The 24,184-nt window shown below is 42.6% G+C and overlaps 14 protein-coding genes and 1 non-coding gene across 15 annotated transcripts, besides 2 other annotated features; 6 read left to right on the forward strand and 9 right to left on the reverse strand.

Annotated features, from left to right (window-relative positions):
- Nucleotides 1-295: 295 nt before the first annotated feature.
- On the forward strand, nt 296-3,643 carry CYC8 (transcription regulator CYC8; the record flags this gene model as incomplete). Its single annotated transcript, XM_003645712.1, has 1 exon — nt 296-3,643. One exon carries the CDS (start codon nt 296-298, stop codon nt 3,641-3,643), a length of 3,348 nt encoding a protein of 1,115 aa, XP_003645760.1.
- A 319-nt stretch (nt 3,644-3,962) lies between these two features.
- On the reverse strand, nt 3,963-4,262 carry SUS1 (Sus1p; the record flags this gene model as incomplete). The annotated part of the gene is made up of 1 exon (XM_003645713.1): nt 3,963-4,262. One exon carries the CDS (start codon nt 4,260-4,262, stop codon nt 3,963-3,965), a length of 300 nt encoding a protein of 99 aa, XP_003645761.1.
- A 176-nt stretch (nt 4,263-4,438) lies between these two features.
- YSA1 (ADP-ribose diphosphatase) lies at nt 4,439-5,161 on the forward strand (the record flags this gene model as incomplete). Its single annotated transcript, XM_003645714.1, has 1 exon — nt 4,439-5,161. One exon carries the CDS (start codon nt 4,439-4,441, stop codon nt 5,159-5,161), a length of 723 nt encoding a protein of 240 aa, XP_003645762.1.
- A 163-nt stretch (nt 5,162-5,324) lies between these two features.
- Nucleotides 5,325-5,406, reverse strand: Ecym_3462. Its single transcript has one exon. It is a non-coding gene; the product is annotated as a tRNA-Ser (tRNA).
- A 202-nt stretch (nt 5,407-5,608) lies between these two features.
- Nucleotides 5,609-5,894: a sequence feature (soloLTR fragment).
- Nucleotides 5,895-6,031: 137 nt separating this feature from the next.
- Nucleotides 6,032-6,168: a sequence feature (soloLTR fragment).
- A 715-nt stretch (nt 6,169-6,883) lies between these two features.
- MED1 (Med1p) lies at nt 6,884-8,194 on the reverse strand (the record flags this gene model as incomplete). The annotated part of the gene is made up of 1 exon (XM_003645715.1): nt 6,884-8,194. One exon carries the CDS (start codon nt 8,192-8,194, stop codon nt 6,884-6,886), a length of 1,311 nt encoding a protein of 436 aa, XP_003645763.1.
- Nucleotides 8,195-8,911: 717 nt separating this feature from the next.
- SPE3 (spermidine synthase) lies at nt 8,912-9,817 on the forward strand (the record flags this gene model as incomplete). Its single annotated transcript, XM_003645716.1, has 1 exon — nt 8,912-9,817. The coding sequence occupies one exon, from the start codon at nt 8,912-8,914 to the stop codon at nt 9,815-9,817; it is 906 nt and encodes a 301-aa protein (XP_003645764.1).
- A 218-nt stretch (nt 9,818-10,035) lies between these two features.
- HOS1 (histone deacetylase) lies at nt 10,036-11,373 on the forward strand (the record flags this gene model as incomplete). The annotated part of the gene is made up of 1 exon (XM_003645717.1): nt 10,036-11,373. The coding sequence occupies one exon, from the start codon at nt 10,036-10,038 to the stop codon at nt 11,371-11,373; it is 1,338 nt and encodes a 445-aa protein (XP_003645765.1).
- ALG1 (chitobiosyldiphosphodolichol beta-1,4 mannosyltransferase) lies at nt 11,354-12,694 on the reverse strand (the record flags this gene model as incomplete). Its single annotated transcript, XM_003645718.1, has 1 exon — nt 11,354-12,694. The coding sequence occupies one exon, from the start codon at nt 12,692-12,694 to the stop codon at nt 11,354-11,356; it is 1,341 nt and encodes a 446-aa protein (XP_003645766.1).
- Nucleotides 12,695-13,202: 508 nt separating this feature from the next.
- Nucleotides 13,203-13,646, forward strand: CMD1 (calmodulin; the record flags this gene model as incomplete). Its single annotated transcript, XM_003645719.1, has 1 exon — nt 13,203-13,646. The coding sequence occupies one exon, from the start codon at nt 13,203-13,205 to the stop codon at nt 13,644-13,646; it is 444 nt and encodes a 147-aa protein (XP_003645767.1).
- Nucleotides 13,647-14,047: 401 nt separating this feature from the next.
- Nucleotides 14,048-15,946, reverse strand: AIM3 (Aim3p; the record flags this gene model as incomplete). The annotated part of the gene is made up of 1 exon (XM_003645720.1): nt 14,048-15,946. One exon carries the CDS (start codon nt 15,944-15,946, stop codon nt 14,048-14,050), a length of 1,899 nt encoding a protein of 632 aa, XP_003645768.1.
- A 206-nt stretch (nt 15,947-16,152) lies between these two features.
- Ecym_3469 (uncharacterized protein) lies at nt 16,153-16,827 on the forward strand (the record flags this gene model as incomplete). Its single annotated transcript, XM_003645721.1, has 1 exon — nt 16,153-16,827. One exon carries the CDS (start codon nt 16,153-16,155, stop codon nt 16,825-16,827), a length of 675 nt encoding a protein of 224 aa, XP_003645769.1.
- A 108-nt stretch (nt 16,828-16,935) lies between these two features.
- Nucleotides 16,936-17,523, reverse strand: ISA2 (Isa2p; the record flags this gene model as incomplete). The annotated part of the gene is made up of 1 exon (XM_003645722.1): nt 16,936-17,523. One exon carries the CDS (start codon nt 17,521-17,523, stop codon nt 16,936-16,938), a length of 588 nt encoding a protein of 195 aa, XP_003645770.1.
- Nucleotides 17,524-17,714: 191 nt separating this feature from the next.
- On the reverse strand, nt 17,715-18,668 carry UBA3 (NEDD8-activating protein UBA3; the record flags this gene model as incomplete). The annotated part of the gene is made up of 1 exon (XM_003645723.1): nt 17,715-18,668. The coding sequence occupies one exon, from the start codon at nt 18,666-18,668 to the stop codon at nt 17,715-17,717; it is 954 nt and encodes a 317-aa protein (XP_003645771.1).
- Nucleotides 18,669-18,985: 317 nt separating this feature from the next.
- On the reverse strand, nt 18,986-19,555 carry SND3 (Snd3p; the record flags this gene model as incomplete). The annotated part of the gene is made up of 1 exon (XM_003645724.1): nt 18,986-19,555. The coding sequence occupies one exon, from the start codon at nt 19,553-19,555 to the stop codon at nt 18,986-18,988; it is 570 nt and encodes a 189-aa protein (XP_003645772.1).
- A 445-nt stretch (nt 19,556-20,000) lies between these two features.
- ROX1 (Rox1p) lies at nt 20,001-21,449 on the reverse strand (the record flags this gene model as incomplete). Its single annotated transcript, XM_003645725.1, has 1 exon — nt 20,001-21,449. The coding sequence occupies one exon, from the start codon at nt 21,447-21,449 to the stop codon at nt 20,001-20,003; it is 1,449 nt and encodes a 482-aa protein (XP_003645773.1).
- Between the last annotated feature and the right edge of the window lie 2,735 nt (nt 21,450-24,184).

Raw genomic sequence — 24,184 nt, forward strand, 5'->3', positions numbered from 1 at the left:
AGAGCGGATATACCAGAATATAAGATATATTCATAATATTTCGCATACAAAAAACAAATAAACAAACATACAAACAACATACAGATATACAAAAAAGAGGAGAGACCAGTAGAGAGAAGAGAGAGTAGAGAAGAGCGAGGATTGAAAAGTGACTAGGAAGAGAACAGATACAAACAAAGAAAGGAAAAAGCAAGAGGATTATAAAAAGAGTTTGGTAAAAAGACACAAAAAAATTTTTTTTATTTTTTATTTTTTAAAGTTAAAAATTGGTTGTTGTTTTTTTATATCTATGACGATGAATAATCCGTTAGCTCCACATAGTACAATGGGGGCAGGTGGGCCATTGGGGATGCGGGTAGGCCAAGCGATTTCTCAGATGGGGCCTCAGCAGTTGGTTCAGATTTCGCCACAGCAGCATATGCATGCTGTTGCAGCCCAGCAGGGCCAACAGGGAAGACAACAGAGTCAACAAGGGCAGGCGGGGGGAGGTGGTGCGAATGGGGGGGTTTCGCCTCAGATTGGGGGGGGAGGAGCGGGTCTTGCGGCGTGCAGTGGAGGGGGGATGTCGGGTGGTCAACAGGGGCAGGGACAGCAGCAGGCTCAGCAGGCTCAGCAGGCTCAGCAGGCTCAGCAGCAGCAGCAGCAGCAGGCTTTGGACCCGTTGAGTCAGTCTACTGCGGAGACGTGGCTGTCGATAGCTTCGCTTGCAGAAACGTTGGGTGATGCGGATCGGGCGGCGATGGCTTATGATGCGACGTTACAGTACAATCCTTCCTCCACCAAGGCGCTCACATCGCTTGCGCATCTGTATCGCTCGAGGGATGTGTTTCAGAGGGCAGCAGAGCTGTATCAGCGGGCTTTGGCGGTGAATCCCGAGCTGGGAGATATTTGGGCGACGCTGGGACACTGCTACTTGATGCTGGATAACTTACAGCGGGCTTATGCGGCTTATCAACAAGCATTATATCATTTGAGTAATCCCAACGTTCCGAAATTATGGCATGGGATTGGTATCTTATATGATCGTTATGGGTCACTGGATTACGCCGAGGAGGCGTTTGCTAAAGTATTAGAACTTGACCCACACTTTGAAAAAGCTAATGAGATTTACTTCCGCTTGGGAATTATTTACAAACATCAAGGCAAATGGAATCAGGCATTAGAATGTTTCCGGTATATTCTTCCTCAACCGCCCGCTCCTCTGCAAGAATGGGACGTTTGGTTCCAGTTGGGGAGTGTTTTGGAGTCTATGGGCGAATGGCAAGGTGCTAGAGAAGCATATGAACATGTGCTGTCGCAAAACGATCGCCATGCCAAGGTTCTTCAACAATTGGGTTGTTTGTATGGTATGAATAACGTTCAGTTTTACGACCCGCAAACTGCTCTTAACTTGTTATTAAAATCATTGGAGGTGGACTCTACTGATGCCACTACTTGGTATCACCTGGGCCGTATTCATATGGTTAGAAACGACTATACCGCTGCATACGATGCATTCCAACAAGCTGTAAATCGTGATTCTAGAAACCCCACTTTTTGGTGCTCCATTGGTGTTTTATACTACCAAATATCACAATACCGTGATGCCTTGGACGCATATACCCGGGCTATTAGGTTGAATCCATATATTAGTGAAGTATGGTACGACTTGGGGACTTTGTACGAAACCTGCAACAACCAACTCAATGATGCCCTGGATGCGTATAAACAGGCAGCCAGGTTAGATCCAAATAACGTTCACATCCGTGAAAGGTTGGAAGCATTGACAGCCCAATTAGCCAACCCTGGTGCCCAACAACCGCAGCAGCAGCCGCAGCAGCAGCTCCAACAGTCAAGAGGACCCGCACCTATAATGTTACAGCCCACGTTGCAGCAGCAAGATCAAACTAACCCTCTAAACAATAGACCTGGTATGTACCGTTCTGCACCGCAAGGGGTTACGAACGTGTCCATAGTGTCTGAAGCTGCAGGTGGAGTCTCTGCTTTGCCATCTCGTCCACATAATTTGCATCAATTACAAAATAACGGGAACATACTGGAACCATCTCTATTACCACAAAAAAGGCCCATGGAAGGCGGTATGGATACCTTGGTGAATGCTATATCCCAACAGGAGCTACAGCACCAGCAACAGCACCAGCAAAAGTTGGTACAACAACAACAACAGCAGCACCAGCAGCAGCATCAGCAAGAGTTGCACCAACACCAGATCCATCAGCAGCAGCAGCAGCAGCAGCAGCAACACCATACACGTCTTCCATTAGCAACTGGACACCCTCAGCAACTACCCTCTGAACCAGTTCCTGTTGTTCCACTTGAACCTGTATCTCATCTACATATGCTTCCCCCGACTCATGCCCAAAATAATATCCAGCAACATGCAGCAAAACGCCCAAAACATGACTCGGATCGTGCTCCAAAGCAATCTCGTCCTTCTATTAACTCTATGGTTACCCCTGCTCCTCCGGGACCCGAACGTGCGAACTCAGTTTCGGAATCTCAGCCTCAGAATGTAGTAGCCGCACAGCCTGTTGAATCACCACAACATTTACCTGCGGTTTCTCAAGTTGTTAAGGAGGAGGCAGAAAGGTCTTTTCCTAATCTAAATGGTACTGCACAAAGTGATCCTAGTACTGTAACGGCCCCCAAAAACAGTCCTACTTTGAATTTGGCTTCGCCTGATAATACCCATGCCCTTCCAGCTTCGGCTCCAGCTACAGCCCCAGCCCCAGCTGCAGAACCTTCTCCAGCTCCAGCGGCGGAACTTGCCGCCTCAGCTCAAGCTGTAGAACCAGTTGTCTCAGCTCCAATGACGGAGCCAGCTCCAGCTCCAGCGGCTGAACTTGGTTCAACTCCACTGGCCGAACCTTCGTCGGCTTCAACGTCAGAACCTTCAACTTCAGGGTTAGCTCCAGAACCTACGTCAGCGTCTGCTCCAGAAACTGCAGTAGCACCTTCGCCTTCTCCCATAACTATACCTGCTCCGAAGCCTGCTGATGTGGCGACAATCGCTACAAATAGTGAATCACTTTCAAAGATTATCAGCACGGTAGACGGAAAGCAAGATGAATTGAATCATTACAAGGAGATTAAGGAGCCTAATTCAAAGACACCAGTAGTACCGGTACCACCAGCTTCTCTTGCTTTGGTAGCTCCGGGCGGAAATACGGAAGATTCTGTTTCATCTCATGAAAATAGCAAGAGTTCTGTTTTAACTGAACCAGCTACAGTATTGAGCCCGGAGAAATCTGCCGCACCTGAGAAACAAACCCCTATATCAGCTTCAGGTGCGCCAAGTGTGTCTAGTATTACAGAAAGTCAAGAAACAGCAGATACAGGCGTCGCAGAAGAGCAAGCCGCTGGTGATCTATCCGAAGATCAAACTCAACAAGATACAACTGCCACTTCTGCTTCTATGATTACTTCTAATGAACAGCCAATTAATGATGACCCTGAGGCAACCTCTATTAAGCCGAGTGCAGATGCGCTTGAAAAACTTCAAGAGGAAGCCAAACTTCGTCACGAAGAAGAACAAGAAGCACTAGATAAGAAGTCTCCTCAAAACGGCGGTAATTCATTTTCTGAGTTACCTAAGGAAAGTGTTATCAGAAAGGTTGAAGAAGATGAAAACTATGATGACTAAATTCGTTATAACATCTGTCTATTATTTCTAAGTACCCCTTCCCTCCGGCTCCCGCTGGTTATATCATATTTTGGTATCAAGGAATGACTAATAAAGTTTGAAAATACGAAAGTATCGAAGCAAGACGTAATTTGTTCTGCAAATGTTGTTTATAATTTTCGCCTTCTTATGAAATTTGTATTACTAATAGATATAGAGATATAAATATTACCTATTTTGTCATCTCTAATGTAACCAAAAGATGCTCCATTGGCAATCTCCTCTTAAGAACAATTTGTCTTCTTTAAATCGCCTCAAGCCATCAAATATGTTTTCTACTTCACTGCGTATCCACAATGTCATACAAAAACGCTTTAATTTGCTGCATTATCTCATCCTTCGTATTTGAAGAAACTAAATTAACAGCTTCTGGCTCAACTCGCTTTAGCACTTCTGAGAAATTTGTAGTATTATCATCCTCCATCGTCTCTCGTGTAATTTTTTTTACTTGTTCCATCCAACCTTCATCCAGCAGCCTTTGCGCTAGTTTATTAGAAATGCGTTCATAATTCCCAGATTCCACAAGATATTGTTGGATTTGAGCTCTTAGATCCATAGCTTCCTTGTCAGTGGATGTCATCTTGGCTAACTCCGTTATAACCGCTTTATGTATCACAATCACACAATACCGTCCGATGTTTGAACTACACTTTTAGACCTTTGGGGAACTCTGGACTGTTTTTTTCCAGTATTGCTAAACTTCGCTCGAAAAACCTTGAAGGAATATACTACATAATAATTGTTCGTCTGACCCTTATGGGTAGTAAAGCGGTTAAATATACAAGTAGATTGGCAACGTCACACTCCCATCGTGTACTAGGAGTTGTCATTAACATTAACAGGATGAGTCACGTATCTAAGAATAAACCAGAACAAGCAAAATTGGTCGCAACACACGGTGTTACTGATGCTACAAATATGAAATGGATCGGCCTCGAGAAGATCATATACTTGGATCCTAACGGTCAGGAACGTGAGTGGGAGAGTGCTGTTCGGAAGACTCGGTCCTCTGGAGGGATTGATGGTGTCGGTATTTTAGCGATTCTCCGCCACCCAGACCAACCTGACCGGATTGTACTGCAGAAACAGTTTCGTCCTCCAGTGAACGGTGTATGCATCGAGATGCCTGCAGGACTTGTCGATGAAGGTGAGACTATAGAACAGGCTGCATTAAGGGAGCTTAAGGAAGAAACTGGTTATTCTGGCAAGATCATTTCTAAGAGCCCAACAATTTTTAACGACCCTGGATTTACAAACACGAACTTATCTATGGTTCTTGTTGAAATAGACGAAACTCTACCTGAAAACCAGAATCCAGTGAACAATCTAGAGGCCAATGAGTTCATAGAGTGCTTTACGGTGACTTTAAAAGATTTTCCAGATAAAATGTTAGAGTTGGATAGGCTCGGTTATAAGTTGGACTCCAGGGTAGATAACATTGCCCAAGGTATTAGACTAGCCAAACAATTCGACTTATGATTTTAACTTGTGTAGACTTACAAGAGACCTTAACTATATTAGCTTCATTATTATAGAACCACTGAATGTATGACGACATTTCGCCAAGATTGGTTATGGCACTGTTAAATATGTTGGAGCTTGAGATCCGTAGTCATATGATAATATGAGTTCTCAAAAATAACGACAACAGCAGGATTAGAACCAGCGCGGGCAAAGCCCAACAGATTTCAAGTCTGTCGCCTTAACCACTCGGCCATGTTGCCACCAATATACGGGTGCCGTCTAACGCATGAGAAAAACTATTCACTGAAAGATGTTTGCATCACGTGTCGTAAATTAAAAGAGCATCTCGATCGATAGTTATGATAGTCAGGCTAAGGAGCATGTTGATAGTCACGATAACAAGACAAAGAAACAGCGAATCCGAGTTGTTAGGAGACTGTGAAGATGATAACCATTGTATAACAGCGAATCAGAGTTGTTAGAAGTGTCAAGATAACCATTGAGCTGTTATCGGCTAGGAATCTGCATAGCAAGTAAGCAAGAGAGCTTAAGTAGGACAACAGAAACTATATAAGAAGACCCAAACTAGCTAGATTAGATTAGATATAGGTCCAGCTAGATCCCCAGAGGGTAGTTGAGCCAGATTAGAGACTATATAAACAGTAACTGATCATCAACCTAAGTATTAGTTGGCACGTGACGAGAAGTTCAAGCTAGCACGTGACCCCAACTAGTGGCCCTCGACATTGTCGTAAAATCAAAAGAGAAGCTAGTGGACAGCGACAACCAAGCTAAGAAGCAGCGTATCAGAGCTGTCAGGCGGATATGAGGCTGATAGTCACTGTGAGGATGCCAGCGTGAAACCCACAATGATGTATCAGTGTGAGACCCAGCTAGCTAGATTAGATTAGATTAGATTAGGAGTTTCCCCTAGGACACTAGAGGGTAATTGATCCCATTAGAGACTATATAAACAGTAACTGATCATCGACCTAAGGCTTAGGCCGGCACGTGACGAGAAGGCAGAAGCTATTATGTAACCTAGGCTAAGCGCCCTCAACAAGCTGGCTTGAGATACCAATGATGCCTATATTGGAAGAGAATCAACCCAATGCTATTAAGAGCATGTGTAAGGTGATAGCCACAACTTGATAATCCTAAAACTAAGGAACTATTCAGAACTATTCGAAGAAAACATTAACGTGAAGTCTTACGTATCTCTTGAGTCTATCTACGTCTCCGTCGAGGTATGTCCCCGGAGATTATATAAGCCATATAGATGTATATTTATAAGTTTATAATTGTATAATAATTATACCATTTTAATATTACAGTTAATAGCACATTTAGGTTGAGGGACTTCCTATAGAGGGCCAACATATAGAGCTTCCGACATATATTGCCACTCGTATCTACTGATATTATGTAATTACGGAGTGTGGTAGTATGAAGAATGCTTAAGAATAATAAAGGCTTAGGACAGGCTTCTGTCTTCTATATTTTGACTACAAAGTTATTCTAGATAGCTGCCCTCTACCTCGTTTACCGATTAATTTAACATTTAGGCACACATTCCCATTCTTTTTCGATTGGCGCTGGCAAACGTGTTGCTACATTGGCCAACGGTAGATGGTTGGAAGTGAAATCTATACAAGTTTTGCCGTTGTCTCCAGTAAGTTTGGTTTTAATTTCATTAATGCAGAGCGGTATATCAATATTGGCAGTTGGCAAAATCCCTTATACCTTTTGTTTTAAGAGGGTTATGAACTGTTGCCATTTTTCAGCATCGTTGTCGTAATAACTACATATTTCACGATTATTCAGATACACGTAGTCTTCGTTAATAAAAAGGTCGATCGGTCCTTCTCCTAACATATCTTCATCATCCTCCACTACGGTAGAACCCATAATTTCAGTCAGCGTGAATTGTTGAAATCTTTCATCATTTAGCATTGTTGGTTCATTGACACTAGATCTACGGCGATTCTTGATACTCGATCTACGATGAAGTGAAGTTGGCAGTGGAGGGTCCCCTTGGGGCGATTGACTTTGGCCCACTTTATTTACAGTAATACGTGACTTCGCATCATCGTTTGGAGACCCAAGCAGCTCTGATATTGGATATAATACCAAATTCCACCATCGATACCATTTCAGTATGTCCAAGCATAGCGATATGTTCTCATTAAGCAGTTGGAAAGCTGACACTGCATACAGATCAACAGTAAAATCGTTGAACAGCCGAACTCTTGGGGTGTATGACTTGAAGAGGAATGGCTTTAAAGGCCCTTTGTTAGCTTCGACGTTGGAATTTTCATGGATCTGTTCGGCTGGAATGTGATCCTTGGGGAAATATGTATCCCTGCAACCAACCAACTCAAACAACAATGTAATACCACTTGTATATGATTCAGACGATTCATTGATCCATTCTTTGGTATCTGTAGAATACTTGTACTCGTAGTACCTTTGGTTTGGGTCCTGGGTGATCGTAAATGTGAGCTTCCCGATCTCATCGCCATTGGGATCTACCAAATAGATACCAAAACGATCGTTCAAGTTAGTTTTGACATTTAAGTTAGTATTATTATCATCCAGGTAATTCTGAAGATACCTTGGCAAAACGGAATAATATTCAAACAAATCAAATTGAGAAGTAGTAGACTCAATATCGATACTAGAGTATGCGTCTAACAGCGTTAAAAATTTCAGATTATGGTGGAACTCATGCAGATCTGAATAAGCAGTTAAAGACCTATAGAGAATATTAGCATTGCCATTGAAGTAATCAAACTTATCAAAGTTGCTTGCAAGAACCAACTTCACATCTATCACTTTCCCATCTGTAGTTTCATAGTCTATATCTATTACAATGATTTTGGATGCAATTGAGAGACGCGATATATTGGTATCAACTTGGTCAACAAACGATTCCAATCCCATGGTCTGGCATAGCCTGGTTATATTCTCTAACGTGATCGATCCAGGTTTATAATTAACAAATCTGGTGATCATTTTCCCCAGCAACTCAAAGTACGCATCTGTCATTACTTGCACAACAAACTGAATTGCTAATATCCACCCTTAATACGTTACTTAACGATCCTCTCTATGTTATTATATCACCTAGATCTCTATTTCATGCAGCAACAAGCACCTAGCAGGAAATTTTATTTTTTGTCCGAATAGTGACCGCACTATCAATTCACATACACATTTGACAGATGAACTCAGCCAATCTGGCCTCTATTTCAACATATATCACTGATCATGCTGCCATGAAATGAACATTTGAATATTCAGAGCAAGCTAAGACCATTCAAAGGAACCAGATGGCTCACTGCCTATACTTCTTAACCGTTTATTTCTTGAAGTTCGTACTAACGTATGAACCCATCCAGTGGAATCTTGCGCTCTCTTATTTATGATTTATTAATTGATTAAAGGTTTATATATGAAAGCCGTGTCATATTCATAGGTAAGATATAAAATGTACGAGAGGGAAGCTCGTTGAATGCTGCCAAACCCGAGCTTACTCATATTCTTTGCGGAAGTTCTTATTTCTCTAAATATAATATATGTATGACCTGGTGATGCCCGAAACGACATCGTTGTGTATCATAAAAATTTTTCAATCTCCACCGAAAAACGATGGATATTTCATATAAATTATAACAAAGCTCGAAGACTTGCATAAGCCCTTGGTCTGTATTTGATTGGTATTCCATCTAGAGTCAGCTACCAGTTTAAATTTTTGTTCAAAGGATGTCCCAAGACGCTAAGGAAAGTAGGGAGATCACTCACCCTTCGATCAAGGATGGTTGGTTCAGAGAAATCTCTGAAACTATATGTCCAGGTCAAGCATCCACATTGAAAGTTGAAAAGGTGTTACATCATGAAAAGTCTTTGTATCAGGATGTTTTAGTTTTCAAGTCCACTAACTTTGGTAATGTGTTGGTTTTGGATAATATGCTTCAATGCACAGAGGCTAATGAATACAGTTACCACGAGATGATCACCAATTTGGCGATGAACTCTCACGCAAACCCTAAGAAGGTGTTAATTATTGGTGGTGGTGACGGTGGTGTTTTGAGAGAGGTTTTGAAGCACGAATCAGTCGAAGAAGCTTGGTTGTGTGAGATTGATGAGGCTGTTATCCGGGTGTCCAAGGAATTCCTCCCAGGTATGGCTGTGTCGTTCGCGGACCCCAGAGCCAATCTTCACATTGGTGATGGTGTTGAATTCTTGAAAAAGTATCCCAACACTTTTGATGTTATCATCACTGATTCTTCTGATCCAGAAGGTCCAGCTGAGGAATTGTTTAAGAAGCCTTACTTTGAATTGTTGAACAACTCTTTGACTTCTAAAGGTGTTATTAGTACTCAGGCTGAAAGTGTTTGGTTGCACGAACATATCATCACTGGGTTGAAGAAGGCGTGTTCTGAGATCTTCCCAACGGTTGCTTATGCCTCTCAAAGTGTTCCATTCTATCCTGCAGGTAATATTGGTTACATGGTTTGTTCCAAGAACAAGGACGTAGATGTCACCAAGCCTTTAAGATATCTTTCAGAGGAGGAGGAATTCAAACGTTACCGTTTCTACAGCAAGAAGCTCCACGAAGCTTCTTTCGTGTTGCCTATCTTTGTTAGAGAGTATATGGATAATATTTAACTTAGAGAGAATTTTAAATAGAGTAATAAGTTGTGGAATTGAACGACTAATCTATTAAACATTAGTATGTTAGTATGTTTTGTTATCGATTTGTGTGTCCCTTGTGAAGCGCAATATTAAGTGATTTTCGGTAACTTAAGCTGAAAAGAAAAAACAACATCTATCATCATGTCAACTAAACCCTTTCTCTGGAGCGAAAAGACCAATGTTTTGTGTGAATGGTCAAGTTCGTTATTAGCAGTTCTGTTTACCAAGCCCAAATATCCGATCTGTTGCCGTCGAATGATAATTGTAAAGCTCAATTGATTTATTCTTTGTTGAATTCATACGACGTTTTTAAATATTTTGACAAAGTTATTAAGGTCCCTTATGCCAGTAGAAAGGATTTGGCTAGATTTCACTCCAAGCAATATCTAGACGTTGCACTCGATCCCCGCTTTAACAAGGATACAGAAGAGAGCGAAGATTGGGAATACTTGCCGCAGCTGGTCAATAGATACTATGAGGTGCATGAAGACGTATCCAAAGGTGATGTCTGGTATGAATCAAAGTCAGATTTATATAAGAAATACATTTCTTACATAAATGCTGCTGATTATGATGATTTTGGTGAAGATTTTAACGACGGAGAAAGTTTCGAACCAGACTCCCTGGTTCGATTTGGGTTGGTAGATGATTGTTTCCCTATGGATTATTTGCCAATGTACATTCACACCATTGCAGGGAGCACATTATCACTTGTTCGTGAACTATCTATAAAAGGCGAACCTACGATTGCAATAAATTGGGACGGGGGTAGGCACCATGCCTTTAAGTCAAGAGCTTCGGGTTTTTGTTATATAAATGACATTGTGCTTCTCATTCAGGAATTAAGGAAGAACGGATATTCTAGGGTATCTTATGTCGATTTTGATTTACATCATGGTGACGCAGTAGAAAGTGCATTCCAGTACTCTAGAAATGTTCAAACGTGCTCATTACATTTGTTCGAGGCTGGATTCTTCCCGGGAACAGGCAGTTTCAAAAATTGTAGGGAAACTAATGTTGTTAACATTCCATTATTTCATGGTTTAGATGATGAATCGTTAGATGAGATTGTAGACAACATTTTAATACCCTGTGTAAATAAACATGACCCTGAGGTTCTCGTTATTCAATGCGGCGCGGATGGCTTAAGTGGTGATAAATATAAGGAATGGCAATTAACTATCCATGGACTGACAAGAAATATCTTGAAGTTGGTGGATATACATTCCTATAAAAAAGTTGTACTTTTGGGTGGGGGAGGTTACAATCCAACATTACAAAGCAGATTTTACACATACGTCACGGTTTGTCTTCTTAAATATCACAAGGGGATCCCCTCGTTAATCAGCGACAGTGAGGATGAGCATATCATTGAGCATCACTTGATTGACTTTTACAGGAAAGAAGCTTATAAGTTCTGGTACTATGAGTATGAAGGCCTCGGTAGTAAAAAGCTTATAAACTACAATAATAAGGAAACTTTACGTGAACTGAAAGTTTTGTTCGGTTCTACTGATGTACTATCTTGAGCTCTTCAAAAGCCCTTGTCCAATTTGGATGCCATCTGTTTTTACTCTCTTCTATAGCTGTACGAAGTAATGCTGTCTTCAATTTCTTATCCTTAACGGCAAATATCAAAGATTCATGCAACCCTCTTCTGTCAATGAACTTCATCCCATTTACATTGTGTTGAACTAATTCATTAAGCACTGGGTAATCCATTGCAATTACCGGTAAACCAGATCCAAACATATCTAAAATCTTCATTGGAAGATCCAAACCAGAACTAGAAGTATGTAATGACACACCATAGTCACATAATCTCAATAACCTTGGATAGTCTTCGGCAGAGAGCCACAAAAATTCAATATGGCAATGATTCCATTCATACTCTCGCACCCGTTTAATGTATTCTCCTTTCAGCGGACCCTTACCAGTAATAAATAATAAGATTCTAGGCAAGTTGGAATCAAACTTCTTCTTTGAATTCTCATAAATTTTTAAAGCCCCAAGTAATATATTCAAGTCCTCGTCTGGGGTAAAGGATGTAGAGGTTACAAGGATAGTATCCCCCTTGGAGATATCAAATCCCTGAGGTATATGATTCGCTACAAATGTCTCCTTCAGCAAATCTTCACGATTTTCATCGTTCAATGGTTTAAAATGTTCTGCAGGCCTATCATGCAACACTGTAATCCTCTTTTCAGATAATTTGAATGAGCTAACCAAATACTTTTTCATTGCAGATGTCACCGTAAGATGGTAATCGGCAAAGTGTGAGAATAAAAATTCCACACAGTAAGAAACCAAAACCAATGGGTGTGTAAATGAACCAAATTTTAATTGAAGGATTGAATATCCAAAGTTATGCCAATCTATAAGCAGCTTTGTCCGTGTCAGTATCTTAAAAACAACGGCTAATGGCAAAATCGGAATACTAGGAGGGTTCTGTAACATTATAATATCGCATCCCCGTAGCTCCCACAGCATTGAAGTAATATCAAACACCTGATATATCACTTTAAATACAGTATTCACAACAAATCTATCACTGAAATTTTTCCGGTGTGGCAGTACATGAATTGTAATCCGATCATCGTCCAAAAGATCCTTAGATGGTTGTTCTTCCATATACCCACATAGCTCAACCTCCCAACCGCTAGCACTAAAAGACCTGGCATGATAACACATACGAGGGGAATGCCCTATATCCCCAAGCACATAAATTACGATTCTTTTCCGTGTAGATTTCCCATAATAAAACACATATGGGACCACCAAGTACAGAACAAAAGGCGTCGCTGCATACAACCCAATCAGTATCAACAACCAATTCGGGATCTCCAGCATCCCAACGCTCCGGTTTACTATTAAAAAGTCCTTATATCTTGTCCACCTATTCGGTTATGAGCTTCTTACAGAGTGTCTTATCCAAGAGACGATTCTGTAATCTTGCGCCATCGTGTTATTGAAACACTGGAAAGAACCACTGTAGAGACAAACTCGCTGAACCAAAGGAGCACAACTATAGCTTTAAAGTCACTGCTATACACCCCACCCCCCTCGCACACCTAAACACATCAATCAGCCCTAGTCTCGATTTATTTAAATGCACATTTTACAAGCTGATCATTCACGTGACGTTGATCAGACGCTACTTTAGCTTACACCCATGCACCATACACAATCCGTGTTTAAAGGTGAACTCCTTTTATAGAAACAAATTCTTGATTAGTTTTAACTTCCCTTTAACAACTTGCATTTAAGCAGTTTGAGGTGCTCAGTTAAGTTCGTATTTATTATTGATTAGAACCAAGCGGACGCTTAGAGTATCAGAAAGCATTCAAAGGGTAGCGAAATGTCACAGAACTTGACTGAAGAGCAAATTGCTGAGTTTAAGGAAGCGTTTGCGCTATTCGATAAGGATAATAGCGGGTCGATTTCATCCAGTGAATTGGCTACTGTGATGAGATCACTTGGATTATCACCAAGTGAAGCTGAGGTTGCTGATCTTATGAATGAGATAGATGTGGATGGCAATCATAACATCGAGTTCAGTGAGTTTCTGGCTTTGATGTCTAGACAACTTAAGTCGAACGACTCAGAACAGGAGTTATTGGAGGCGTTTAAAGTGTTTGACAAAAATGGTGACGGGCTAATTTCTGCAGCGGAGTTGAAGCACGTGTTGACATCCATTGGGGAAAAGTTAACTGATGCAGAGGTGGATGAGATGTTGAGAGAAGTGAGTGATGGTTCTGGAGAGATCAACATCAAGCAATTCGCTGCTTTATTGTCTAAATGAGAGGTATTGCTCATCCAAGGAGTATAATAATAAATCATAATGCAACAACGTTAAATGGTAGTGTCATACGTTCTACGTTAAGGCAGTATTTTTTACTTCGAAAAAATTATTTTTGTCTAATACACAATACTATCTATCGATAAATAGTTCTGGGAGTCATTCAAAACCTTCCCAGCCTTTCAGACGTGATTATTCCTTGTTTTGAAACATTTGGGAGTATACTTAATTATGTATATTACTAGTACTACTTCCCTATATTGCGTTAAATAACATCCCATTGCAGCACGAGATGGGGTTTACCCTATTTCATATATTTAAACTGTTTCCGTCACCGTATAATAATGCATCTAAGATTCAGCCGGGAGGGGGTTAATGGGGTGAGTTGATAGTTTTGAAGATTTTCAGCGGCGATTTACCCTGTTACTTTCTTCTGGAACAACATTCTTGAGGTACCGACGAAATGGATTGTCATCCGAATTAGACAAACCTGCATCAGCAGTAATTCCGCTATCTTCCAAATCGGGAGATTGCGATACGTGGTTGGGCACAATTGGCTTCGACACCAAAGAACTCTTCTTCTTTGGTACAGGTGGAGGAATCTTCTTGATACTAGCTAATGTTTCCTTTTTCTTCGGTACTATTGGCGGCGGTTTCTTATCAATCTTGGTATTTTCCGCGGTAGTCAAGACCTTTGCATCTACATGGCGCAACTTTATCTCGGAAATATCATTTGCAAGTTGTAATTCTGTATCATCAGTAGCCTTTGGATTAGATTGGCGATGTAATCTTGTTCCTAAATACTGCCCACGAGGTTGTACTACTTCTGAAGGGAACTTTGATCTATCATTGATTTCCTGTAATGCGTGTTTTGTCTCAGGTATAGATGCTGTATATACCGGAGGAGGATCTATTGGCAGGGAGGATTGAGTTTCTGATCGGCGAACTATTATTTCCTTTTCATGACCCGTATGCGATAATGCCGAACTATCCTTAGCGGTAGCTGAGAGACCACTAGAGTAATCGGCTTTCCTAGGAGGCTTTGGAGGTGGTGGAAAGTTGACCGTCTGTTCATTTTCGTACCTACCAAGTACACTAGGGACAGTTTTCTTAATTTCGAGTAATGGATACTGATGTACAGTTGGTGTATTTAAACCTGTGGATGGTGTGTGTGTAGTTGGTTTGGAGTTTGGAGTTTTAAGTAATTCTTGTGAATCTTCTGTATTACCCACCGATGATGTAGTAAAAGGCCGAGGAGGAGGGGTTGGATGGATATCTAGCTTTTTTATGTGATTATAATTAAACGACTGGTTCACTGTTGAGCTGCTCGATGCAATATTGTCTGACTTGTTATTCTTTGACCAGGCAGTTGATTTTTCTAGCATTGAAGGCCTTATTACAGCAGGATTATCAGGCAGTGAATCAGTTTCAGTTATCTCAATTGCAGAATTGGAAGTCTCTGAAGAGGAAGTGACAGCTCTCCGTAGATCCCTATGCGATGGAGGAGGAGGTAAACTTGTCACATCGATTTCAGGCACTGCTCTTGGGGAGCCTTTCTGTGCCATTAAATTTGTTTGCTCAAGGGTCTTGACTTTTGTATGGGATTGAAGATTCACAGGGGACTGAGAATCATTATTACGGTTAGGTAATGATGGTTGGTACCCAGAGTGTGAAGATGATAAACCAGAGATAACAGAAGCATCGTAGTTTCGTACAGGAATCGGAGGTGCTGGTTTTGATGTCACTTTAGAATTATTGGAATGCTGTGTATCTGCATTCCTCTCTTTTTGATGGACTGGGGCCTGTTGAAAATCCGGTAACTGAGGGGTTTGATTATATTCAGCCTTATGAGGTGGCCGTGGTCCTAGCGGTTGCAAAATAATCTCATCGCCCTTGTAGGACACACGCTTAAATGGAGCATTTGAATTTGTGCTATCATCCCTGCCCCTCGAGTATTGGGAATCTGGGATTTTCGAGAGCTGGGCCTGGTGGTGTGTTTGAACAGTAGAAGAACTGGCACTGCCCACCCTAATACTACTTTCTGGAGAACCTTGTTGTTGGTCTCGTCTAACTGGAGGGGGAGGAAGTTTATTAGGATCAGGCAAGTTTTCCAACTTCACACTTGTCTCATGTCGGGAATTTTCCCGAGAGCTGCTGTTGGAGGAACGGCCACCCCTAGCTGCTTTACTGTTTGCGTAATGGTTCTTACCGGCCTCATAACTAACTTTTGATATTGACTTAGCCCCTTGTAAAGTAGTTTTACCAGCAGAAGCAAGTCCCTGTAAGATTGAATCTTTACCCATCTTATATTTCTTAATAAACGCAGTTAGAAGACGTATTGGTCATATATCTATATAGATATATGTAACCAGGTTACTAGAACTTGACTGTTAGAAAGGCGTAATAATATTTCTTCCGTTTGAAATTGCATTGGAGACAAAAAAGAATACCGAACAATGTCAACATATGGCTAAAGGCAGCTGAATGCACAAGGAAGGTGGCTGATCCCATGGTGAGCTTTATAGAGGATACTGAATGGTTCAATTCTACATTGGTGTTAAGTAAAGTGGACTGGCGATTCTATTATTCTAAAACTAAGATCGATTTATCAACGTTTGTGCAAACGCTGATAAAGATTTTAAGCTCAACAGCAGAGATACAATATAGAATTGAAGGAACGTTTGTTCAACTCAGAGGAATTCCACATGATACGCGAAAAAGCTTGTGGTATTTGTTTATTTACGGAGGTGATATTGTTGTATCATCGGTTGCAAGCATTATTGATGGAGATGGAGGGAAAGTATGGGAAAAGCTGCATGTGTATCCATTTAAAGTTGACTTCAGCTCGCAGTATATGCTTCTTATAATGGATTCTTTTGCAAAGGATTTTTCTGGAATTGTGCAAATTTCATTTGAGGTCGCATCTCAAACATCATATTTGGATATGTTTGAAGTTGAAGTAAATATTGCAGATTTGAGGAAGCGCAATTCCAAGGAACCATTCAGCGTAGAATTGTTTGGTGAACTTCGTAAGAATCTTGGTTTAAACCGAAGTTTGGATATCAAATCTATTAGAGTGCCGGGGGAGCTGTTTATGACCAGTAACTACATTCGATTTACGAATATTTGTTCTAAATATGGTAGCTCAAATGTCACCCCCTTAATACGTAAACTAATGTGTTAGACAGAAGTAGTTTCTAAATGTCAAACCGAAAGGTGTGTGTACAGAACGGTCGTCTGCAATGCCTTATATATATTATATGTAAATACATAATAAATAATAATAAATGGTTCAGGTGTCCACAGTAAAGCTGCTCCCACAGCCACAACTACTAGCCATATTCCCACCAACAATCTTGAAAGTTGACCCAATCAACTCGGTTGAATATGTTAATGTCGTATTATTGAGTATTTTTAAAGATTCCTGATCTATGACAACTTCTCCTCCGTTGTGCGGTAGAACATAAACCACATCTTTAGGACTTTCAAACTCATCAAATTCGTCTACACAGTTGTCCTTATCTGACCGCTTTGTATGGGAAACAGTGTCATCTTTCTTCTCTAATTTCAGATTGTACTGGAACCCATGGCATCCGCCTGATTCCACAGACACTCTGAGTACCTCTTTGCTATCTTTATAAATCTGTCCGAGCCTACGAGAAGCACTCTCAGTTATCGATATGTCGAGGCCTGGACTTCGATTCAGTACCGAAGGTGTTATTAACGGCTCTTGCTTATTGGCTTTCAATGGTACGTTCTCCCCAGTACTATGACAGCGAATTTTAACACGACTAAACACGAGTGGGTGTATGGGAGTAGGGGTAAAGGCAGTTGCTGTAAAACGCTGAGACATACATTTGAGACCCAAATACCTGATCATTATTGTCTACGAGGTTTATATTATTGTCCTTCTTTTTGCAAATAGTGTACTTTCTCTATGAACGTTTTTGGTTTAGATGAGGGAGAAAACCTGAAAAAAGGCGAGGGGTTCGATATGTATGTTAAACGGATCGAACGAGAGACTGACTCAGCGGACAAGGAGAACGCAGTGTATAAGAGTGGTTGATCCCTTTACTGAGGTCTACAGACGTTGCACTGGATTGATTTGTGGTAGGCGAAGCTATATGTAAAGCAGCCGTCTTGGCCATTGTATAGTAAGAAATTATTCATGTTTTCTGGGTCATCTTCTAGGTCCCACAGTAGCTTAAGAAGTTCAGTACAGCATGAGGCAGCGATGATAGCATTAGTGGAAACGACACTGGGCACGATGTTCTTTGCCACGCCGCAGATATACTTTTCATCAAATATGTCAGGGGACATCCCAAAGGTAGCAGCTCTACTGCGGCATCGGTCGACGAGCCATCGTATGGTTTGTGGATCATCAAGGGGGCAATTGGGAGCAGCAGAGCGTAAGGGCAACTCAACGTTAAGAATGTACACCACTATATGTTCCGGAAGACGTGGGTTATTTGCTATAGTACAAAGAGGATAAGTCTGGCCTGGCGGTGCAAGTGTTGAGATGGAGCATTCGTAACAGGCGTTTATACCTGGGATGATAGTCTTACAGTGGCCACTTAGTCCTTCACTGCCACCGTCGATGAAGGGGATGCATTTTTCAAAGTTTGTGGACATGGTAAGATTGACCAGGAGCGAGTTTATATGCCTGCGGGGTTCGATAGCGTCAAGCCCTGAGATGACTGCAGTGAATTGAGACCAGAAATCAGGCGGTAGAGATGTCAGATCGCATACATGGGGTATAAGTTTGACGGGACGGTTGTTGCCTAAGACGCTAGGCAGCTCTAACGAGTTGATGTAAGCTGCTGCAACGAGTGCCTTGGGCTTTCCAACGTCGTCTTCGCGGAAAAGTAATTGCCTATTGAGGTTTGTAAGCTCAATGGTGTCCATGTCTACCACGTGAATGACAGGCATTCCTGTCATGGCCAAGTTCTTGAGTATCTCGCAACCTAAGCCACCTGCGCCCAACACAATAACCTTGCAGCTTGCAAGCTGGTCGTTTTCAGTCATGTAACAGATGTGCTCCGTATGGGTGCTGCGTGTGTGCGTGTGTTAATAGAAAGGGGAAAGAAAAACGGTATAAATACTATCTTTCCAGCTTCCGCAAGGAAAGCGAGAAACAGAGAAGAGAGGAACTGCGCGAGGGGGGGGGGGACTCGTCGTCAACGTTAATATAGATTGGCTATCTACATATAATAATACGGAACGGAACTACAGTGCGCTTTTTCTTTATATCAGTAGGTGTGAAAAAAAGGAACCTGGAGGCAGAATTTAATGGACGGTCAGATGGATAATTAAAACGTGTTTTCTGTTGATTTGGTTATGGTTTATTCAGCCTTGAGACCACCCTTTCCGGCCTTTTCAGCAGTCTCGATGGACTGCTTATCGGTCTTTGGCTTATCACTACCGCCCATGTTGAATAACCCTGCTTGAGTAAACGGTCTCTTCAAATCACCGGTGGCAGGCTTGCCAAACAAATGGATACGAACTTCACTATGCTCGAGTGCAGCCTTCACAGGAGAGATAGACTGCATCAACAAAGGATTCGTGTACTTCATGTAGATATGTAGGAACCCCATCATCATGAGCCCGGTGTAAATGGATTTGATCGACGTGTCGATCTGCTCTAGATCATAATCACGAACGGTGGTAACCTTTAGCTGCTCCTCTTTCTGTCCGGAGAATATATTGGCAGGCAAAACGTACTTCAAAGTCGTCAAATCATTCTTGGCAACGATCTTACGTCTGGTTGCTTGATAGATAACGTATGTCACAGCGGTACATGTCACGTACAAAATTCTAACGTACATGATAGTGGTGGGGTCCTCCATGTTCAAAGTCTGGGAGACCCGCATCATCACCAACATGAGGATGATCTGTGTGACTTGAGGATTCATGGTTGGTGAAAGAGGACTGTTGTGGAGCTGCTGCGAAACGTTGTTCGGACCGGTGTCTCTTTTGCCGTGACTGTGACTAGTAATGAGCTGTAAAGTAGACAAGAAACAGTACTGGGAGGATAGGTAGATAAATAACAAGTTAATTTTTTGTTGGTCTGTGCTGTCCTGAATAACGACGCGCCGGCGATTTGCCACCCATCTGACAAACGATGCCAAACGCCCGCCTGGCCAGAGACTGCAGAGTAGTGATGGATGGGGAGCTCCCGATCACGTGACTCTTGTATAAACATCTTTTAAAAACAGAAAACAAAAACCAGGCAAAAAATATGAGAGGCGTCTGTGTTGTATATAATATTAAAAAAACACACGCACTTTGTTGTAAAGTGCGCGGCGGTGGCAACAGACGGGCGGCAGTGGGGCGGCAGCAGGGCAGGCGGCTAAGCGATCACTTGCCGTGATGTAAGTCCTCCACCTGCGACGAGCCCATGTGATTTAGTGAAACGGCCGCAGCTGCGGCCATGTTGGAATTACTGCTGCTGCTGGGAAGCGAGTTGTGGCCGCCAACGGCGGAAGAAACATTCATTGGCCCAGACGATCCGTGGCTCAACGGAACGACATAGCGTGCGGGCGTGCCTCCCCCGCCACCGGACAACATAGAATTGTGGTTGCCGCCGGCCGAGGTCGGCGGCGCGTTAGACGACACCGCATGCTGAAACCCCTGATCGAGGTACGACGTGTCCTGCTGTAGATTGGGTAACCGGTAATACGATTGTTGCTGCTGCTGTTGTGGGTAATGCACCTGCTGCTGGTGCTGGTGCTGTTGCTGCTGTTGTTGCTGTTGGGGGTACCTGTATTGTTGGGAATATCTATATTGTTGGTGTACCTGCTGGTTCTGCGGTTGGTTCTGTTGGTTCTGCTGGGTCTGCTGCTGCTGTGAGTGCTGGGTCTGCTGCGGTTGCGTCTGGGTCTGCTGCTGGCGGTAATACAGCTTCCACATGTTTTCATGGTTATACGCAATCTTCGAATTGTTCCCCGGCATCGAGCTGAAATTCATAGGAGACAATTGGCTGGAATTATTAACATTCTGATGCAACTGTTGCGGAGACGACGTACCGTGCTGGCTCCCCATGTGTTGCTGCGGAGGGCCTGCGGCGACAGCCGCCGTCGCGGCCGCCACCGACGGCTGCTGCGGCTGCTGCTGCGGCAGGCCCTGCTGATGGTGCTGCGCGTGCTGCTCCTGCGCGGTGTACCGGTTTTCCCAGGGCACCATCTGCATGATATAGGCACTGGAAGTCTGTGAACCAGCAGACGCCGCTGCAACCTGTTGTTGGAAATGCAATTGGTCGTCTGCCCTGCCGCCGAGCGGAGGAAGAGCAGACACAGACGCAGACGCAGAAGAGGGATTCGTGCTGTGCCCACTGGAAGATCCAGGAACAACAGAAGATGCCGCCGCAGCCGCAGCCGCAGCTGCGGCTGCGGCTGCGGCTGCCCCCCCGTGGGGGTACATCCGCACCAGATTCTGCAGCTCAAACTCCAAGGCCAGCTTGTTCCGATTCTTCTTGCGTTTAGGCTTATACTTGTAGCCCGGATACTTCTTTGCGTGTTCCTGTTTTTCCAACTCCGCCTTATCGTGCCATTCCTTCTTCTCCTCAGGGGTCAACTTCTTCCACTGGAAACTGATGATCTTACTAACCTCGCAGTTGTGGGGAATATCCTGCCCGGACTGTTTCCAGTAGTCCGTCAGCAATTTCTGCTGGTGAGATCTAAACAGAATAAACGCATTACGAGGCCTAGGAATATGCTGTTTCGATTGTTTGTAGTTCAACCCTCCCGCGACTGTGGGAGCTGCTCCTGCCATTGGCATGATGTTCTGGGCATTACTATTATCCGCCATCCTTGTCGTCGTGTTTCTTCTCCCTTTCTGCTAGATGTTGTTGGGTGATAATAATAATATTTCTACACAGGAAAGAACAGAAAGACAAAAAAATAATAATGATAACGATAATTACTTTACTCTGTATCTGTGTGTGCTTGGTCAGTGGATGGGGGCCCTTCCGTGCGCTGTGCTCACGGCTGTACGAAATGGATAATGTCGAGTGAGTGTGTCAAAATTACAGACAGCAGATAGATCTCTCGACAAAGAAAAACAACAAAGAGGGATGGGGGATGAAACAAGGGGGGTATGAAGATTCCAAACAAAAAAGAAAGAAACGTCAAACCAAAAGGCCCAAGAAATCTAAACAATGGAAGAGGGAAATAAACCACCGGCCAGTATTTTTTGCCAACCTGGAGATGAATTAATTAATTAATGGCAAACCCTATTGTGTTGGCTATCTATCTCCCGAAAGTGTATCTCTGTCTGTGTCTGTCTGTGTCTTTGTCCTGTTCTTTTTTCCCCTGTTACGGCTCAAACAGTAAAAGAAAAGAAAAGATACTTGTTGCTGTATAGAAGGAGATCTTAGCTTTCTCGTTTAATTTAAACCCCTTAGAAATTGTTTTTGTGTTATTTTCAATGGCTTCCAGTTCGTGCGTTCCTTTGGTCGTTTGTTTCGCTCGTTCGTTCAAGTAGACAATAAAGAACCAATTCTTGTTGTCGCTCTCTCCACCTCGTCGGCAAAAAGGTATAATAAAGAAATCTCAGATTTCTTTTTTATTTCTTTTCGCTTGATAAAAAAATAGAGGGTATTGTTCTATAGTTCAATTGTCCAAACAAACAAAAAATCTCTTCTGCTTCTTGTTCTCTAAAGCGCGACCTCGATGGTTTTATGCAGGTGAAACCGTAAAAAATTAGAGATTTTTTGGTTTATTTTTATGTTGATTCCTAACCTATCCTCGCTCTCTTGCAATAAAGATGCTATTATTGTTGCTTGGTGCTGAGGGAGGGGGATGGGAAGGTGGTGGAATGTGTGTGATGGATGTGGTGTGTGTGTGTGTGTGTGTGTGTATAAAAAATTAAAATTCTCCTTAAAAATGGGGACCTTGTGAATTATAGATCTTCTTTTTATTCGATTTTCTATCTTTGCCTGTACACGATTTTTATTTTATTTTAGGTTTACGCTCTTTTTTTCCTTCGAACGGAATATGCTACCTGTGTAAACAATTGTGTGCGTGCGTTGTGTGTGTGGTAGAGATCAGACGGTGGAACGGGAGCGTGTGTACAGAGACAGGCTCTTCCGATAGGTGTGGTTCAGATAGGTAGGAGGGCAGGCAGGAAGGCGGGTCGAGGTAGCCTGGGTTTGGTTAGCCAGGGTTGAATAAACACAAAAAAGTGTAGCGAGAAACAAGAATGTGTCTTATTTTCGTTATTTTCGATTCTTTTTATTTTCCCGTGCGGTGTTTTCTGCGACGATAATGATATTATATCCAACAAAACGCACTGAACGCACTGAACAAAAGATACAGAGAAAAACGTGGAACGCAAAAAGGCTAAAGGCAAAAAGGCAAAAAACAAAACGGAAGAAAAGTGCAGTGATACGCGGTGGTTGGATGTTCAGAGCAGGGATTTTGGAACGTATAGAATGTTTGTGTGTGTGTGGGCAGGCGCGTTAAGCTTTTTACTTTCTAATTAGGAAACCGAAAAAGAAACCCGCTCGTATCGACTCAAAAAAGATGTTTATTATCTGGCGGCCGGAGATATGCGGGCGGTGCGGATGTCTTGGGGGACAAAACAAAAACAGAAAAAAGCAGCTTCCAACAAAGCTCACAGTCGGGGCGGGGACGAGCAGAGGTGGGATTGTGACTAGCGGTGGTGGTTCTGGGGTAGTGCTGCTGCTGCTCTGCTGCGTTGTGTTTCTTTTCTTTCTTTCTCTGCAAGGAAAAAAAAGAAAACTATTTATGGTTTTTATAGAATGTGTCAGCAATTAGAAAAATGTTGGGAATAATAATGACGATGATAATGATAAAAAACAGGAATGTTGCAGATTTTCTTGTTGTTTCCAGAAAGACCCTGCGTTATAATACGTTTGCTGTCTGTTATTCTGAATCTGAGTCGACAGAACACGTCTATAGTCTTTTCTTTCTTCGAGCTTTAAGTAATAAACAAACCGGACGAGAGAGTCGATAGCTAAGGAAACTAACTATAATGTCATTATAAAGTAAAATGGAGAAATAACGAATAACTAGATGAAGGAAAATAGGTTGACAATGGGTGTTTAAATTAATGATTTTTAGAGCAAATGTTGAATTGCTGCTCGTACAATAGCGATATGCTGCAATGATAATGGCAGGACAATTCGGAGTGTTCGTGCGTTCGCCCCCTCTTCCAAAAAGTGACAGGAAGACTTTGTCCAAGAAATCTTCGCCGATGCCCATTCCCCCGTGAGTGGAATTTGCCTATACTGTAGTGGTGGCGGCGGCGGTGGATCATGCACGTAGGTGTAATCGACATATCCGATCCTCTCGCACCCCCATCCTTCTCCGAGACCCACGCCGCGTGAAGATTTCTCCGCATCTCTCGCATCTTCTGGTGCCGTTCGTGACAGGTAGATGCTTCCTTTGCGTATTAGTTTCGCATGTCACGTGGTGCTGTTGTGTGACTTGTAGTCGTGCGACCAGGGACTGCATCCCCGCTTCCGCCACACGGCGGAAGCGGGAGACCCTGGGGCGGCTTTTTTCTGCTCTGCATGCGCC

This window comes from Eremothecium cymbalariae, chromosome 3, assembly GCF_000235365.1.
Source record: "Eremothecium cymbalariae DBVPG#7215 chromosome 3, complete sequence".
Classification (NCBI taxonomy): domain Eukaryota; kingdom Fungi; phylum Ascomycota; class Saccharomycetes; order Saccharomycetales; family Saccharomycetaceae; genus Eremothecium; species Eremothecium cymbalariae.